Genomic DNA, 18067 nt, shown 5'->3' with positions numbered 1-18067 from the left:
TTAAATGTCTATACTATTTACAATTTTAAAATAGGTCAACCACTGCCAAAAAGTTTGCCAGATTTTTTTGTCCCTACTTTGTTTGTCATATCTTTCTTTCCAGCAATACATTTGGGATCATTGATTGACAACCTTGATTATTGTTTAATCTTACCAATCATGAAAGATGCAACAGCCGCAATGATTCCAAACAGGATCCTTCCCATCTTGGTGTGTAGGTTTGGTTCTTGGTTTTAGCTCAAAGACAAAAAAATCTGTCCACCCTGTTGATCAGATGCTGTGTGTCGTAAAAACTGATGAGCCTGTTTTGTGAGGCCTGATATATATATAGTGAGGTAGGCGATGGGAGGGGACACAAGGTGTTTTTTCAAGCCTATTATCTTCATCTTTACTTCGGGGGAAGAGTCACTGTGAATGAAGGAGTGTCAAGGATGATGCACTGAGGAGGATCTAATTGAATACCATGGGCTGTACAAACTGTCTGTGCGTGTCATTCAAGTTAAACAATTAGTACTTTGTTTTTTAATGTCTCATTAATTGTCAGAAAATAGTGAAAAATGCTATTGTTTCGGCTCTAGAGCATATTGTGCAAAAACAGCTGGAAAGTCAAACAGTGAAGCAGAAAAAAGGCCTTCATAAGTCTACTGTGTTTCTTCCTACTACTGAAATATGGAGAAAACCAGTAAAAACAGTCAGTTTGTGTTATAAAACCCAAGATATTGGTTCATACTTAAAACACACAGTTTTCTCATGAAATATCTCCCAACTTTTACATCATTAAAGCCTCCAGATCATAAAGGCCAGACTACACTTGACTCAGGAAATTTATAAAAACATCCTACTTGGGTTATTTATTGATTATTTCTGCTTGTTTGCAAGCAGCTTTTCTTGGATTTGAACTGTAGACCTGCAATTTCCTCATAAACTAAAAATGTCACTTCTGTGTCAAAACCTGAAATTAGGGCAGCGCCTTCATACAGTAGCAGCACTACATTTTGCCGCAGGGGTAACTGAAACCCGAAGAACCAGTCGGTCCTGCAAGATGGCAACGAGCTGAGAGACATCAGAAATAGGAAACCAATATACACAAACACGTTTTCCCCTAATTTGGATATTTATTACATTCTTCAAATTGTCTACATAACCAGTTTCACAAAAACATTCAGACAGGCCTACACATTTCTTTTTTTTGGAAAACAATGCCAAAAGTGTTGGTTTCAGGAATGTGTAACTCATCTTTAATGATTTGTGTTGAATATCTAAAGATCAGCCCTGACATATTTCAAATTGCTACAATCTCAATTTTAATTCAATATCTCAAATTATCAATTTAATCATGTTCTTCCCATATATATTTATATATATATATATATACACCCATACATACACGCACACACACATTTAAAACTAGCAAGATAAGCAAAAGCTTTTACTCCACATTTTGAGTAATTTGCAGTGTGGATTTGACACAAATATAAAAAATAAAACAGGTTAAACACAGAATTGATGGAGTTATTTGTGTCAAAAAAAGCAAAAACCAGCAAAAGAAAAATTATTATTTTCACAGACAGTACCATACATAAGCCAAGAGACAATTTACATTGTGTTAGCAACACGTTTATATAGTGAACACAAAGGAAATGGCAATGAATGAAAGGAAAGAGAAATGCTTTGAAATCTATATATTGGCATTTGAATATTGTGACTCTAAAATGACAAAACAGCAGGTCAAAGGCAATAAATTAAAGGAATAGTTCAACATTTTGAGAAATATGCTTATTCCCCTTTTTGCATAGAGTTAGATAAGAACACTTTCATGTGTGTACAGTAAAAGCTAAAGCTAGGAGATGGTTAGCTTAGCATAAAGACTGGAAACAGCTAACCTGGCTATGTCAAATGGTCAAAGAATACACTTACTACAACCAAGCTCACAAATTAAGTGAAGTGTGTGTAAAAAAACACAACTTTTACAAGGATTACTTATGGATTTAAAAAATGAGATACGTGTTAATTAGTGAGCTTTAGAGGTTCTAGTAGGCAAATTTTTTCCCCTTCGGACACAGCCAGGCTAGCTTTTTCCAGTCTTTATGCTAAGCTAAGCTAACTGGCTGCTAGATGTAACTTCAGATTTAATGGACAGAGAGGAATCGATCTTCTAATCCAACTCTTGGCAGCAAAAAAAAAAAAAAAAAGCAAATAAGCGCATTTCCCAGAATGTTGCACTACACCTTTAAGCTGAAATGGCAGTAACTGACCTGATGTGATTCAGCTATTGACACTCATAGCATTGTACCTAAACTTCATACTATTCATTCAAGTGGAGAAAGTTTATTGCAGGGCACTTTAAGCATGTGGTGGACATCTTAAATCATCTTTGATGTCAGTGTTACACGCTTGTTTTAGACTTAAATTGTCAACTAACATTTTAATACCCCTTATAGTGAAATGAGGACTGGGACAGTTGACTGATCAATCTAAAAATACAAAACAGAAGAGGGAATTAAATTTTAACTGATACAAACACTTGTGTGAAATCAAAACTCACAATACACCTCAAGGATAGTAAACACAAGACCCATGCGTGTGTGTTTTATGTGTGTATGCACTTTGTGTCATCCACTGTATTTTCTGTCAAACTAGGATGTTGGCCACAAACAGAGCAGTGATGGTGGCGAGGGCCAGGCTCACCCCGGAGGTCCCGGGCAGACCGGGCACAGCGTTACACAGGTTGGTATCGCAGCACGTCTTGGTCATGCTGTAGAGGGTGGTGCTGTTGGAGCTGCTGGAGGGGAAGGTCACGTCTTTGGTCTGGTTGCACTCGGCCACTTTTAAGCAGCCCTTCATCTTGATATCCATGTAGCGGACTGTGGAGCGACAGCAAACACACACAATCTCCGTCAGTGTTTATTGTTCATTGTGTTTGACTGAAATGGTTGGTTGGAGTTGAACAATGAGACGTATGCACTTCTACACTGCATGTTGTTGTTAGTTGAAGACCTTACACAAGTTTTGGAAATGTATAGGTTTTAACTACAGTTAAAAGGCCGACAAGGGAAAAAATGCCACTTATATCACCTACTAGTGTTTTTGCAAGTTTTTACTCCTTAAAGGATAACGCTGGAGTTAATCTATCTTTTTCTTACTGTCAACATATCCTACTGAAGACATGAATCTTTAAATATCTTTAATTGCAGTAACCTGTTGGAAATATACAGCATTTGATATGCTCAGTCAGGTCAGTACTTAAGGTAGTCAAGACCCAGACAGCTTTGTGCAACAGATGAATGTAGACGTCTATCTGAAGTCTGACCCTGACTGTGGCTTAGATCAGACTAATAGTCTTTGTGCACTCCAAAAATAAAAATAGGATAAAAACAAATAATTATTTGCACTCCTGATTTAACAAGAAATGTTCAACATGTAGGAGACCCTCACATCTGACAGACCTTTATTTTTGTATTTATTTTCACTACCACTTCAGGCAGCCATTGTTTTCCATTCATTTCCGCAGCCTCCTTCCGCATTCACTCCTGAAACTTGTTGAGGTATATAAAGTTACATTATCATTAACGTGAAGTTAATTTAGAATTCATGTTTACTATGATGAATTTCACAACTCAAGCTCATTCTGTATATAAATGAAAGGAAACTGATTGCTGTTTGGAAGGGGAATAGGACAAACAAATTAAAGAAAACTAAAACTCTACAGCACAGTTGGCTAGTTTGATGTAAAAGAATGTGTGATTTGTGGTAAATTCACAAAAACATGCACAACCATGATCCTTTAGGATACAGTTGTTTTAAGCCTAAAGTTATTTTAAGTTGACATTTTGGAGTGTTTTCCCTCGACAGCTTAATATATTTACTATTAGGCTCCCAAATCTTAAAATCCAGTTTGTAAATAGACTGCCAATATTATGAATGAGTGTTTTTATGTACTGAGCCTTCTGACTGAGGTTGGAAGAATGATTTAACAGCGACAAGTTAAAGGAGACATTGAACCAACCTGTGGATATTTATCTATTGTGAGTGAAGAGAGACAGACATTAGCAATCATAATAACCATTTTAAAAACAAGTGAATACATATCTCAGAATGGTAAGAGGTACATCTGTGATCTGTAACACTTGATATAAACATAAAGGCACAAAAGCTGAGTGTGTGTCTAGAGCTGCAACTGGGGATTATTTTACTTAATCCCCATTAATCATACCCCTCAGTAGCATTGGGATTCCCTGTGTTAACATACTGTATCTACAAATCCTACAGTAGGAAATAAAGGGAATTTGGTTGGATTTTCATCACACCTACACATTAAAAATGAACAACTATACTGAAGTAAATACAGTAGGCCCATTCCCACATTTTCTGGTCATGAAACTTATTTTGGGAGAACAGTTTAACCCCATTATTTTTAGCTATTTCCACTGTTTATTTTCCTAACATTTTCATTGGCTTATATATGACTTTTAGCTAACTATCTCAACCTGCTCACTTGCCAACTAGTTTTCACCATGGATATATAATCAGACCTGGATACGGCACCGCCGCTCAGCCTTGCAGCCAATTTTTCCAGTGGCCACTCGCGGTATTGCAACGAAAAATTCCCCTGCGGCCCAAAAAGCATTTTCCCCATAGGCCACCATTATAAAAGAGACGTCTGTAAAACTGTTGACAGGACACCTCAAACTGCAAACAAGGTAAATTATGACTCTATTATGAATTTTTGATCCATGGAGTAAAGTCTATGGGCCGAGCAGGAACTTGCAGGCAGGGCCAACGGGAGAGACATTACTGTGCATATTCAGGGGGCCGCATTCCCGGAAGTAAACCCGGAAGCTAGAAAACTTTTTTGGTGTATGCGCCAGGCGAGCAATTCTCATTGGAATACATAGCAGCAATACATGGCAGCTTCTGATTATTGTAAATTCACTAGTTAATTAGTTGAGCTACTCCACAATCTTTCCATGTTTCAACTGCAGAAGTAACCCCTGAGGTGAAAGTACCCCAGGTTGGGAATCATTGGCTTAACTGACTAAAAAATGTTTTCTGTTGATCGACCACTTGAATAATCAAGTAATCCGTTCAGCATAATAAAAACCCTAATCTCCACATTTTCATGAAAATGCTTTCATAAGCGCCAAATTATCCTCCTTTATTGCAGTTACAGAGATTTTGAGAATGCAACTGGTGGGGTTTCATGTGAGTGAGAATGCTGTCTGGTGAGATGTTTAGCTCCTTACCTGCTTTCCCAACACCACTGAAGCATTGTTCTCCGCTGTCACATGTGGTTTTAGTGGTTATGCAGAGTTCCCCCAAACCAATCTGGCATTTGTAGCACTGCAGAGCTTGACCTGGTATCAACAGAGTTGGAGGGGAAGGGAGGAGAGAGACATAGAGGAATGGAGGCAAGGAGGAAAGAGGACGAAGAATAGCACAATTAGCATAAATAGGTTGGCAACAGGCTATAATTTGGACGTAGGCTGATAAATACGCCTGCATTCAAGCAAACATCTTTTCATGTTGGTCTGGAATAAATGCCTTTGCTGAGAACTGAGACTGCTTCAGTGTTTACCATCCACTCAGATGATGCAGTGTAGCTTTTAAAAAAGGTCTTACATGGTTGACTATGAGATAATAAATAACGACACAAAGTCAGTTATCATGGACGAGACAAATGGGTGACCTTTGACCTGTAGCACAGAGGAGGTTTAGTGGTCTAAGTCATACCAGCTCTTGGTTGCACCTGGATTTTCTCTTTTCTGATTCAGTCTTAACACTTTTACACTTTGCATGAAACAGTTTAACTTATTACACTTAATATTTACTTACTTATTATTATGTTGTGTACTATATTGTAATTCTACTATTGCCACTTCTACTCTTTATATAGGCCTACATGACACCTATTCTATCCGTCCTGGAAGAGGGATTTCTCCCAAGTTGCTCTTCCTGGGGTTTCTCCAATATTTCCACCCATTAGATTTTTTTTCCCTGTTGATCCACTAATTGATTTATAAACTAATGGTTCCTAGTCCCAAACTTGTGATGAAAATGCTTTCAAATGTTATCAATATTAGTTAGTTATTATTCGTTTTTTTGTGTGTTTTGAGTTTTTCTTTATCCAAATTGAGGGTCTAACGATACAGGTTCATGCTTGAGACAAATTTTGAGCTATATAAATAAAACCTGGGCCATTTAACCAGTTTCATTTAACACCTGTAATAAGCTGTAAATAAGTTTCCAGACACAGAAAAGTGACTGCAGACTACAGATAATAGTACCCTGTGTAGAACCTGTAAATTCAAACCATTAGTTTGCATAACAGGAACTCTGAAGTCGGTTTATTGTCAAGGTATGTTGACAAAAGCTTGCCTTACAGATAACAGGTCTAAAAGGTTATCATCAACATCAAGGATGTTTGTCAGCTCAGGATTTTCCAATACAGTTCAGAGAGTGAGCTCACATGCACACTATACTGTATGCAAAGTGGACAAATAGAGCAGCATGTAGTAATAAATGTGAGGCACATCAGGAAATAAATCTTCAAAGGGCAGAAATCAACACACAACCACAGATTAAAAATTTCATCAGTTATATGCATCAGTTTACTCGTAATGAAGAGTACTACAGCCTGTGAAAACAGTTGTATAACATCTTTTATGGCTCTGGCGGGGGCTATTGTTACATAGGCCTGTAAAGCACACTGAGACATGTAATGGGCTATATGAATAAGCTTAGATAATAAACTACTTGACTGTACAAGGCTTATCAGACTTGTTTTATCTTCAAATGTGAGTGTGAAACTCTTTTGGTATAAAGGTAAACATGCGGAGTATAAAGTAATTTAAGTTACTCAAATAAATCATCACTACCTATGTTATTCTATGCTATTCCATTTTCCTACCCCCGACTGATTGCACAAGGAAACTATAGTAATTTATCCTCTTCATCCAGGGTTCTCCCGCAGGATTTTGTGAGAAGACACTATCAAATGATAGTCTTGACTGATTGTAATTGTAAGACTGGGTGTTTGGAAATTTGCTGGATATTAACAATTAGGCCTACAGCATCACTGTGGAGAAACCTGTTATTCATGTTTTATACCTTTAACATTTCTATCTACTGTATCGTATTTATTCTGTTTATTTTACATTATTAATAAAGTTAAGTGCTGCTTTAACTTTATAAGATAACGTACAGTCAGCCAAACGCCAAAGAGACAAACGCTAAGATAGCCTCCTCTGCTGCTTCTCGGTAATGTATACACACGGTGGCTACATTACCATCTTTGATCTTAAATAGTTATTTTACATTAATTTACTCTTCTTTAAATCAAACGTGAACCACAAACAATAGCCTTTACCAGAGTTTTTTCCCACCGTTGGCTTGTGATGTAGCCTACAGAAAATTCTTGGCTCGTGAAACTATGAAAGGGGACTGTCGTTGCTTTATTGTTATAAATAAACATTACATAGTGTACAGTTGTGGCGTAATCAGCTGAGCTCAGGGTAGGTTATTTTGCATACGGCCTCTGTGCTGGGGGTATTGCGCAATACCAGCAAGAACGCAACGTCTCAAACTGTCAACAGCGTTCTGTGTGCTCGTGACATTGCGAATTCCTTCTTCCACAAACGTCTGACAAGAACGTTCTCCCCAGGAAATGGGTTTGAGAAACGCCCAGATTTCTGCGAATGAAGTCAGAACAACCTAATCAATCTTTTCTGTTGCCATAGTGACGCACCAAGCCTAAAAGATGGCATTGTGAGGCTGAAACTTCAGTGTGTGACTCAGAGCTGGGAGGGTAGATACTCAGCAACTGGAGCGAACTATTGTTAGAAACCTGTTGCTCCAGTTTCAGTCAGGGCCACTGAGTTGTTATGGAAAGTACAGACTGAAATCACTATACAAAGAAAAACATGTCTGGAAAGTTCCCTTTTCTTTGTGTTTGTTTGATCAAGATTAATTTAGTTAGTTTAAACTATTAAAGCGTTAGAAAAGCCCCTCTGATTTTTGCTGTATTTTACCTTATTGTGCCTCAAGGTGCCTTTAACATGGGCTGTTTCCTCTGTGTGAAATCCATACTTTGTGAGGATTTTAAAAAGGAAATCCCCACTTCCCACAACTCAAATTCACATATGTTACTTCTGATGCATCGTACAGCTCAATTTTGTGAATTTGAACTGTAATGTAGTCGTCTAACTATAACAACTCTTAGTATTAAAGCCCAGATCCAACTTTCAAATTTCAAATTCATACAATATTCAGTTCCTGCATGAGTCCTCCCAAGGAATGCTCTAATCTAGTGTATCAAGGTGTGATACCAGGGTAGGAAATAAATTTAATTCTGCTACACAAATTTCCTTTTTTTTTGACTCGTCTCTAATGTTTTCATTGTGAAATACAGTATATTTGCACCCCGTGGTTCCCAATCTAGGGTCGGGGCCCAGATCATGAAATACTTTTGAAGTGGACACGTGAGGATTTCCTGGGCAAGAAATAAGAAAAAAAATGTATTCTGCTATACAAAATTATCCTCATTTTTCTGACTTTAATTTTCTGAATTTTTCCCTTGTGAAATACTGCATCGTTTTACCTCTTCAGGCCCCTAGAAATTACTCAAATGAAATAGTATGAGCAGGGAAAATGACTGCCATCTCAGACATGCACACTGTAATGAGGGGTCACAAGCAGAAAATGTTTGGCAACCATTGGTTTAACCTATTCAGGCCTCTAAAAATCACTTTCCTCTCCTGTTCTGTTTCTTCTATATTTTCTTTTTAATTTTTAAATATTTCTTTTTCTATGATAATATGAGAAGACAACAAGCTGAGAATTCCACTGCATAGGACAATAAAGCTTTGAATCTTAAATCTTCACTACTACAAAAAATAACCTAAAATGACTTTAAAGCAGGGGCCATGTAACAGCCGCCATTATGGCCACTAGTGGCACTGATTCAGTAATGTTAGTTACACAGTAATATATTTTCTAAAGTTTGCTAACATTAGCCACCATGAGCTAATGGTCATACCAGACCAAGTAAAATCCCTAAGTGTAATGAAGTGCGCATTGGTGCGTTTTATTGCTTATGAATTCAACTTTTTATTTGTAAGAAGTTCAATGTGCTATTTCTTCTTTAAAGAAAAGGTACACAGTCTCACTTTAAAGTCACTGGTCTGAATAATGTAGGGCTGCAACTAATAATTATTTTCTTTATCAGTTATTCTGCCAATTATTTTCTTGGTTCATTAATCGTTTTGTCTAAAATGTCAGAAATTTTTGAAAAATGCCTGTTACAATCTCCCAGAGCCCAAGGTGACACATTCAAATTGCTTTTTTTTGTCCACCAACAGTCAAAGACCAAAAAATATTCAATATACTTTATTAAAACAGGGAAATGCAGTGCATCTTTAAAAGGTGGAACAAGCAGATGTTTGGCACCTTTGCCAAAAAAGTGACTCAAACAATTAATTGATTAACACGCAATCTCACATTGAGTGTCACATTACATTTACAAAAACTAACATGTAAAGCAAATACTCAAATAGAGGAACGGCTGATTAAATAGTTAACTCTAGTATTTGACGTAGAGAACAGACATTTTTTTCTAAAGATTTAATGCTGTATTGTTGAGATATTTACTGAGCTGACTCATCAACCATTCACCATTTTTTCCAGCTGATTAGCTCCTCAATTGCATTGTGGGAAAATACTATCTATTACGTCACACTCAAAAATCACACGCACTGATATCTTTGGTTAACTTTTTCCCATATGAACATATTAGTAAATGGTAGAGAATTGGGGAACACGACCAAAACTCACTTAAACTCCAGCACAAACAGGAGGATTTGACTTGTAAAACGTTTAAAACAAATAAACCTTGCAGCAGATGTATACACGTTAAAATAAAACCAGTATAATCCTGTGGAACAGCTCGATTCCAAGTTCTTTACTTCAGAGATAAAAACACACTCACACCCTTATACACAAACAACCCCCACACCCTGTCATGCTGGCTTCAGTTACACAAGTGTGAGTAGAGCTGACAACTTAGAGACTTTTGACAATCCTCATGTCCTCTCTTATTGCTCCTACTGATATATAATTTCGTACGCACAAATTAAAATATACCCTGTTGTAAACTAAAACAGATTTTTTTATCAGGGAAACACAAAACGTCTGTTTATCTGACAACAAACCTCCATAAATATATCTAAAAGGCACCTACAAATATCTGACGCTTTTACAAACCTGTGTACCAAATAGCAAAACAGTAAAATGTTCACTGAAAAGTAAGTATCATGTTACCTCGGTGCTGCCACGCCTAGCAATACTTAAGCGATCTGCAATGCTGAACAACGTGTTGCTGCTGAAATCCAGTTTGACCTGATCCTCTGAGCTATTGAGTAATTTCATCCATATACACACAGACATTTACACAAACAAACCTGTGTTGCCTAGGACTTTTGTCATTCATTATCGAGGTGAGAAGAGTCTTGAGGTGAAGTCACACAGGAACAGTGAAGCTAATGATGTTCACTTACAGCAGACAGTTTGTTCAGCAGCAGAAGTGTCTCAACATATAATTGGTTGTGTCTTCACCTTCACTTAATTCCAACAGATTATCTACACAACAGCACATTGCCTTAAAGAACAGGCTCTGGAGAGAAGATTTCAAAGTATGTATCTATACAAAAACAGGCGCAGTCAATCACGTTTGACAACAACGAACAACAGACAGAGGAGACTGGCGTGTGAGAGATCGCCCTACATAGCTGAGTAATTATCAAGGCGTAGATGGCTGAGGAGAAATGATCAACGTCGGTGCATTTAAAAACCCACCCTTGTGCTTCTTCAAGTACATTGTGGCATGAAAGTATGAACAATGTGTCTCTCATTACTGGAAACTCATGTGGAGCATTTTTATGTCACTTCCCCTCACACCGCCATCAGCACCCCCGCGATAGGTGCATGAGAAAGGACACACCTGAGGAAAAAGCAGCTGGTGGAAAGAGGACGACTCGCTGGAAGTCCTGAGTGCTGACAAAATGTCTTAAACCAGGCGTCACAGTAACCAGCAGGGACTAGTTCTCAGATCCAGACTAAGTAAAAGTAGCAATACAACAGTGTGGAAATACTTTGTTATGGGTAGAATCCTGCATTCAACTATTTACTTCATTAAAGAAATAATATCAGCAAAGTACTCAAAGAATCCAAAGTGCAGTCATTATTCAGACAATACATATACAATATTACAATTACGAGGGTGACATCCAATTGCAAATACAAGACGAGTTGTGTGGTTGCATGCGAGTAGGACACACACATACACACATATATATAAATGTAGTGGAGTAAATAGTATAATATTGTAGTTGAGTATAAAGTAGCAGAACAGTAGCTCAAAACTGACCTGCAGTACTTGAGTAAGGTTATCTGCCCTACAATCTAAACTCACTGAAAAGGATTTACAACCTTAAATATGTAGAAATACCAGAATTTGTAAACAACAAATCTAAAATTAAGAGATGGCGTAGATCAATAATTTGACACTAGTTAAGTTACAAGAGCACTATTCTTTAGTAAACTGAAATTTGAGGATGATATTTGAATACTATAGTGAGTTATTCTGTCACAAATTCAGCAAAAAGAAATAGAAATTCAACTAGATTAAGTGTTTATAGATTTTCTGCTTTGACATCCAGTTTGACAGCAAGGGACCTGTTTGAACTCTGCGGTGTGGCACATTACTAATTACCCTCAATGCGCAGCGTCAGCCTTATACTGCCCTCTAGTGCTCCGTCACTAAAACTACAGATCATGGAGCATCAGCCCTTCAGGATCTACTACAAGAACATGTTGAGGAACTCAAAACACACAAGGGGAGAGAGAGAAAATAACAAATTAAAATCCTGTTAAATCTAACATTAAGGAATAAGAAAATAATAAAAGTGATTACAGAGGAATAACAGCTCTGATGCAGTTGATAGTGTGTTATGCGTTGCATCTTTCCTTTAACCAGTGCTTTGGGAGGTGTCAGTACCAAAGATTTCCACCTGAGGGCATCATTGTTGCAAAAGATCTTACAATAGTTTGTTTCTAGTTAAAACAAGTATTTTTTTAGTGTCAACATTAACTCAACAAGAGCGTATCCATGCGTGACCAACAGAAGCAGCTGAAAAGCAGTTAAGTGTGGCTCAAACCAGCCTCCCACAAGCTGAAAAATCACACTTTTAGGTCCAATTCACCAATAAAAGCTTTGTATTATTCTGACTGTCTCGGCTCACTGTGGGGAACATGTGGGGGAAAAAAACAGTGAAAAACTGGCCAAAATTAACCTCCCAATGTGAGTCATGTGCTACAGCACCAAACCTACTGTGCATGGAAAGTTGAAATGAGATGCCATGTCATGAGATGAATATGCAAACAAGTTTATGAAAAGTAATGTGTGGGTAAATATGCAAAGACTGCCATCAAAGCTTCCTCTGGACAGGAATAATCATCACCCTCTAACAACCTCACAAAAGGTGAAGAAAAATACACCCAGGCGGGTCTGGTGTGTTGTGTAAATATTCTTGGTTTGCATTTGGGTGTAAATGATGATAGATTATAGCTTACAATGCCGACATCCTTGAAGGATGGGAGCCGCCAGCATTGATGAGATGAGTACTCGGATTAAATGTTTGGCAGAAAGATAATTTGTTCTCTTCTGGTTCTACTTACAAAGTTTTGTTTTGTATTTTTATTTTATCATTTCTTTTCTCTTAATTTCTTTGTACTTGTACACTCTCATTATCCTTTGTTTCAATTGTTTAAACAAGCATGGACAGCCAAGGCTTCTACGTTTCATTACAATGACTACATTATTTGTATATTGCACTGGTAAACCCAGAAAAAAAGCGATTGGTTAAAATGTCTTAAAATCAAAGATCAAAATGCGGCTTGTACAAATTAACATCACCTCCATTTCAGTATCTCGTTCAGTCAACAGCCTCTCTAGACTTTCTCTTCCCAACTCCATATGGATGTAAAAGTAGTTGCTTGGGGAAACTTCTCAGTAGCCTGTAACATGTTGACTTCAAAAGTCAACCAGACCCCCATCTGAAATGATTTACTTTTGCCCAGAGGACACACACACACACACACACACACACACACATATTCATCCCTCCTGGTCACTTGTACAGGGAGATGGGAAACCTCAGTATGTAATTATCTGCATCTGTGGATCACTCTTCTGTCACAAACAACTACTTAAGTAAAGTATTTGTAGGTTTAAGGTCAAAGTTTTCACCTGAAACTATAAAAAGCAGCCAGGATGGGAATATAGTTTCCCGCTACGATGGGTGTGGTTTGAAACAGGAGACAGAAACAACAGAGGTGAGGGGATCCCAAGGACAAAAAATGGACTACAACAGCCTCAAAACACAATAGCAGAAGAACAAATGGCCCTTATAGCGCACCCATCTGCAGACCCTCTGTAGAAGGGAAATATGAGGCTTGGGCGAAGCCTCAACTGTTACAGGGTGAGGAATTTCTCATGCAGTGGCTGGCAGGTTGAGACATGATTCAGTCTTTTAGTAATGTCTGGAAAAAAACACAAAAAAGAACATCCTCATACCACAAAAAGGCAGCCTAACCCCAACCTGTAATAATAGCATTAGAGTAAAGCCTGGGATGTGCACAGATGGTAAACACAGCAAAACTCTGCAGCTACTGCGTTTCATCTGGCAGAATCTAACTCATTCTGTTGAATCTTACGAGGTAAATCTGTTGGTAATTCTTCAGTAAAATGTTGGAAATTAGTGAAAAATGCACATTATACATTCCAAGAGTCCAAGGCGGTGTCTTCTGCTTAGGGAAGCAGTTTGATTGGAAAGTTAAGTTATGCATAATGTCAAAACAACATCTCCATATAAATATAAAAAAGGATAGTGTCTAGAATACAGCCTTTCCAGGACACACATAATTACAATATGATCTGCCTGGTCTCTCCTAACATTATGTGTCATGATAAGGTTGTATTCTAGACACTATCCTTTTTGATAATCATATGGAGATGCCTAACTTTTGATCACATGTATCATTCTAATATTTAGCAGCTTTTTTATATTTCATGTCGAAACGTTGGTAAATTATTAAACCATTTTCTTGCATTATGATTGTGTGATTATCTTCCTCCACAACTGTCTATTCATTACCTTTAGCTAACTGTTCAAACTGTTTTTTCATTACCTTTAGCTAACTGTTTCAACTGTTTTTTCATTACCTTTAGCTAACTGTTTCAACTGTTTTTTCATTACCTTTAGCTAACTGTTTCAACTGTTTTTTCATTACCTTTAGCTAACTATTTCAACTGTTTATTCATTACCTTTAGCTGACTATTTCAACAGTTTTTTTTTACTTTTAGCTATCTATTTCAACTGTTTATTCATTAACTTTAGCAAACTTTTTCAACTTTTCATTATTTTTTAACTATTTCAACATTGTTTTTATTACTTTAGCTAACTATTTCAACTATCCCAAATCATTTGACTGGTGGCTCTTTCAGATGTCACTGAGAGAGTTTGGATATAACAACCAAACAGGGGATGTTACAATGAGAGCTTCACTGTTCATTATCTCATCTGAAACAGTCAAATGAGTTGACTAACAATGAGAGACTAAAACACACCCTGCAAAACCAGGAAGAGATAACTGATTTCATCAGAATATGACAGTAACCAAAACACATGACTACATTAACCTGAAATTAGTGTTGCCAGTTTTGTGAATTTGCATAACACAACTCGATGTACCTTTTACTTTTTGTTTACTGATGCATCACTGGGTAAATTGTCAGATTTGAACAGGTGTCCACATCTTGTTTTGGGCCCCCTGCCCCTAAAATGATGTGAAAACACCCCTGGCATAAAGACTGAACACACCCAGTCAGGCAACAGCCTCCAGCTCTGCACCCTTCAGCACTTGGCACATCTAGTAAACGTAAAAAAACATGACACACACATCCCAAATCCCTCCAGAACAGTCAAATACTTTGACTCCAGTTTTAACTGGAACAAAACTTGTATGACAGGATCTGATTCGTGTTGCCAGGAAAAAACGTGAAGGAGAGCATTTTTTCTCGTCTGTACCATGGAAAACATAAAAGCTTGATGCAGAAGTAAAATCTAGAAAATTAACATAATCTAAAACTTGCAAAAATGAGATGTTACTTCTGAACGCAGCAATACTGCAGACACATGATATAATAAAACAGACGCAGCAAACTTCATGTAGAAAAACGTAGATTTTGTCGAGGAAAATATTTAAACGTTCTCTTTGAAATATGAGGCTGTTCAGTTTGCATAAATTCTGTTTTTAAGGCCAAGTTGCAAGTAAAACGCTTTAAAATAATGAAAAAATAAAAATAATAATAATTTAGAGTATTTTCTTACCGACTGCAAAGCAGACTCCGACTGCAATAAGCTGGAGAATAACTCTGTTCATCTTGGAAAAAAGACAGGAATAAGGTTATAAATTGGACTTTCAGGAGAGGCTGGCTGCCTGTGAGGACTCAGACCGTTATTGATCAAACAACGAACTTTTTTATCCGCCATCCCTGCATTTATAATCTTCCCCCTCCCATCCAAACGTCACAGTTATTCAATCAGAGGAGGTCTCCTGGAATATCCACCCAGTTTGTTTTTACGCTCTCCCACCTGTGTGATTCACAGGTAGGGGCATATTACATCATGCATGGTGATGTTGTATTTAACCCCTCATGTGTCTTTACAATATCCCTATATGGATTTATAGTGTTTTGGTGGTGCTCAAAAGTGAGTTTATGACCTTTTAATCAGTGGTGGAAGGTAACTAAGTACATACATACTAAGTTCTGTACTTAAGTACCATTTTAGGTGTTTGTACTTCTATTGAGTATTTCCATTTTGTGTTACTTTATACATTTCGGGGGCAAATATTGTACTTTTTACTCCACTATATCAATTTACCTACAAAACACATGATAAACTTATTAAATACATCACATTTATTTTTAAAGATTAAACCAGTGATTTTTTTTTTAAACGAGCAATTTTTCTGCAGAACAAGTAATTTTACTTTTGATACTTGAATTACATTTTGCTGTACTTTTACTTAAGTATGAGTGTGATTGCTCACTTTGTTGTATTGGTACTTTTACTTAAAGGATCTAAATACTTCTTCCACCTCTGATTTTAATCCATAATAGTGCCCATACCACTGAAGTAATGCATATCTTTTGGGATTTTTTGTATTTCTTTGGGACTTAAATGTGTCTTTATGAAGATCCTAGTGTGCTTTATTGCATCTCACATCTGGTAAAAATTATAATTTTTCTGGGATACTAACCCCATTGCTGTCCAGTGAAGACCACAGTTCTAACAAAATTGGTTACTTCAACATTTCCAGATAAACTGGTGAATTAAAAGTTCCTTTATGGGTTGAGAAAACTCTCCTAATTGGACTAAAAGAATCATTTAAAAGGACAAAACAAAGGTGTTTTCTTAACTCATTAAAGTTTGATTTGATTTATTTATGGTTTGACAAAACACACAAATCCACGGGTAACATGTTAAAGTCAGAACATTTATTTCCAAAGATCTTACACACAAATCATGCAACATAAACAACAGAATCTTAAACCCAAATTTCATCAGCGCAAACTAATAAAATACAAACCAAAAAATAAAGATCCACATGAGTACAACTCAGTACATAACATAAAAACATAAGAAGACGAAGAACTTCTCAGGGACAAATCAACCATGATTGGAAGTGTGTGTGTTTTGTTTTTTTTAACATAACTGACTAAATAATTACTTTTTGTTCTCCTGGTGCAGTTATCCACCACACCTCTTGTTCAAAGTGATTCAGTTAACAGATCACATGCAGTATCCCAGTTTATTATGGCCTGAAGCTGTATTCAACACACGCACATACAATATATTATATAGAGAATTTACTATTTTCTCTAAAATCTCCTGGTAAATCAACAGCTTAAGAAAAGTTCCTCCACAGCTGCTGGACAATCCTCAACTGATGTTGGCCCAGCAGCCTCTTTTTAGCTTGACTGTGTTCTTCGAGTACAAGACAGTAGTCTTAACATACAGCAAGGCAAAGGCAGGCTGTTATGTTGGTCCACAGCAGCTGGTAGGAACACCCAAAAGGTCCTATCATACAGTATAAACTTATATTTCTCTTGGTGCATGAATAAACATGTAATTCTTGAGTCAACTCCTCATTATCCACTTCTTCTACTTAGTCAGGACTACTCCCATTGACTCTAAGCTTATTTTGGTAGCCTCTGCACTCGTTATTTACAGGAAATTTAAAGGAAATAGGACATTTTAAAGAAAAAAATAAAAAATTATAGTGGTTTAATAATAATTACGTCTGCCCCTGTTTTGGTGGATCTCTCCTCTGTATTTCCTGTTAGTGTGCACTGTGAACATCAGCTAAAGCAGTAATACCGTTTCACTAATGTTATAAAATAACCACTGCAGAACATACTGTAACTGATCTAAGGTTACGCATAAATTACACACAGTCAACTCGTATGCAAACTCTTAATATTCAGAGTAATCTTTTACTCCACCTGACAAGCAAGTATGTGTGAGTGCTCTGGAAGCAATAATAAGAAGTGACACTTGATTTTTAGCTGGCTTCGTTTCAGCCCTCAGATGTCAGTCAAATTATCTGCAGGTTTTCCTGGAGGCGGTACCGCAACTAAAGCCACAACACATTTACAAAATAACAGACAGCAACACCTGAACAGTATAATGCAGCCGACATGATCTGTGTAAAGCTAATAATTGAAACCAAAGCGTTCAGTTTAAGTGACAGTGTGCAGGATTCTTTGTTTTCTAGAAAACAGAAAAACCCACCATATAATATACGTGCTGTACAACTGTGTACAACAGCATGTAATGCAACCCAAATATTACCAGAGCTGAAACAACCAGATGATTCTCAGACAGTCGAAATAATAAGGGCTCAAATAAAAGTTGCTAAGATTTTGACCTTGTGAAATGATGCTCAG

The 18067-nt window shown here is 37.1% G+C and overlaps 1 protein-coding gene across 1 annotated transcript; it reads right to left on the bottom strand.

Annotated features, from left to right (window-relative positions):
- Positions 1-1095: 1095 nt before the first annotated feature.
- spaca4l (sperm acrosome associated 4 like) lies at positions 1096-15595 on the bottom strand. The gene is made up of 3 exons (XM_044170667.1): positions 15444-15595; positions 5244-5354; positions 1096-2864 (listed from the first exon to the last, which is right to left on the bottom strand). Exons 1-3 carry the CDS (start codon positions 15493-15495, stop codon positions 2632-2634), a joined length of 396 nt encoding a protein of 131 aa, XP_044026602.1. The 5' UTR covers positions 15496-15595; the 3' UTR covers positions 1096-2631.
- Between the last annotated feature and the right edge of the window lie 2472 nt (positions 15596-18067).

This window comes from Siniperca chuatsi, linkage group LG17 (assembly GCF_020085105.1).
Source record: "Siniperca chuatsi isolate FFG_IHB_CAS linkage group LG17, ASM2008510v1, whole genome shotgun sequence".
In the NCBI taxonomy this organism is placed as follows: domain Eukaryota; kingdom Metazoa; phylum Chordata; class Actinopteri; order Centrarchiformes; family Sinipercidae; genus Siniperca; species Siniperca chuatsi.
This window is presented reverse-complemented; position numbering and strand designations above follow the sequence as displayed.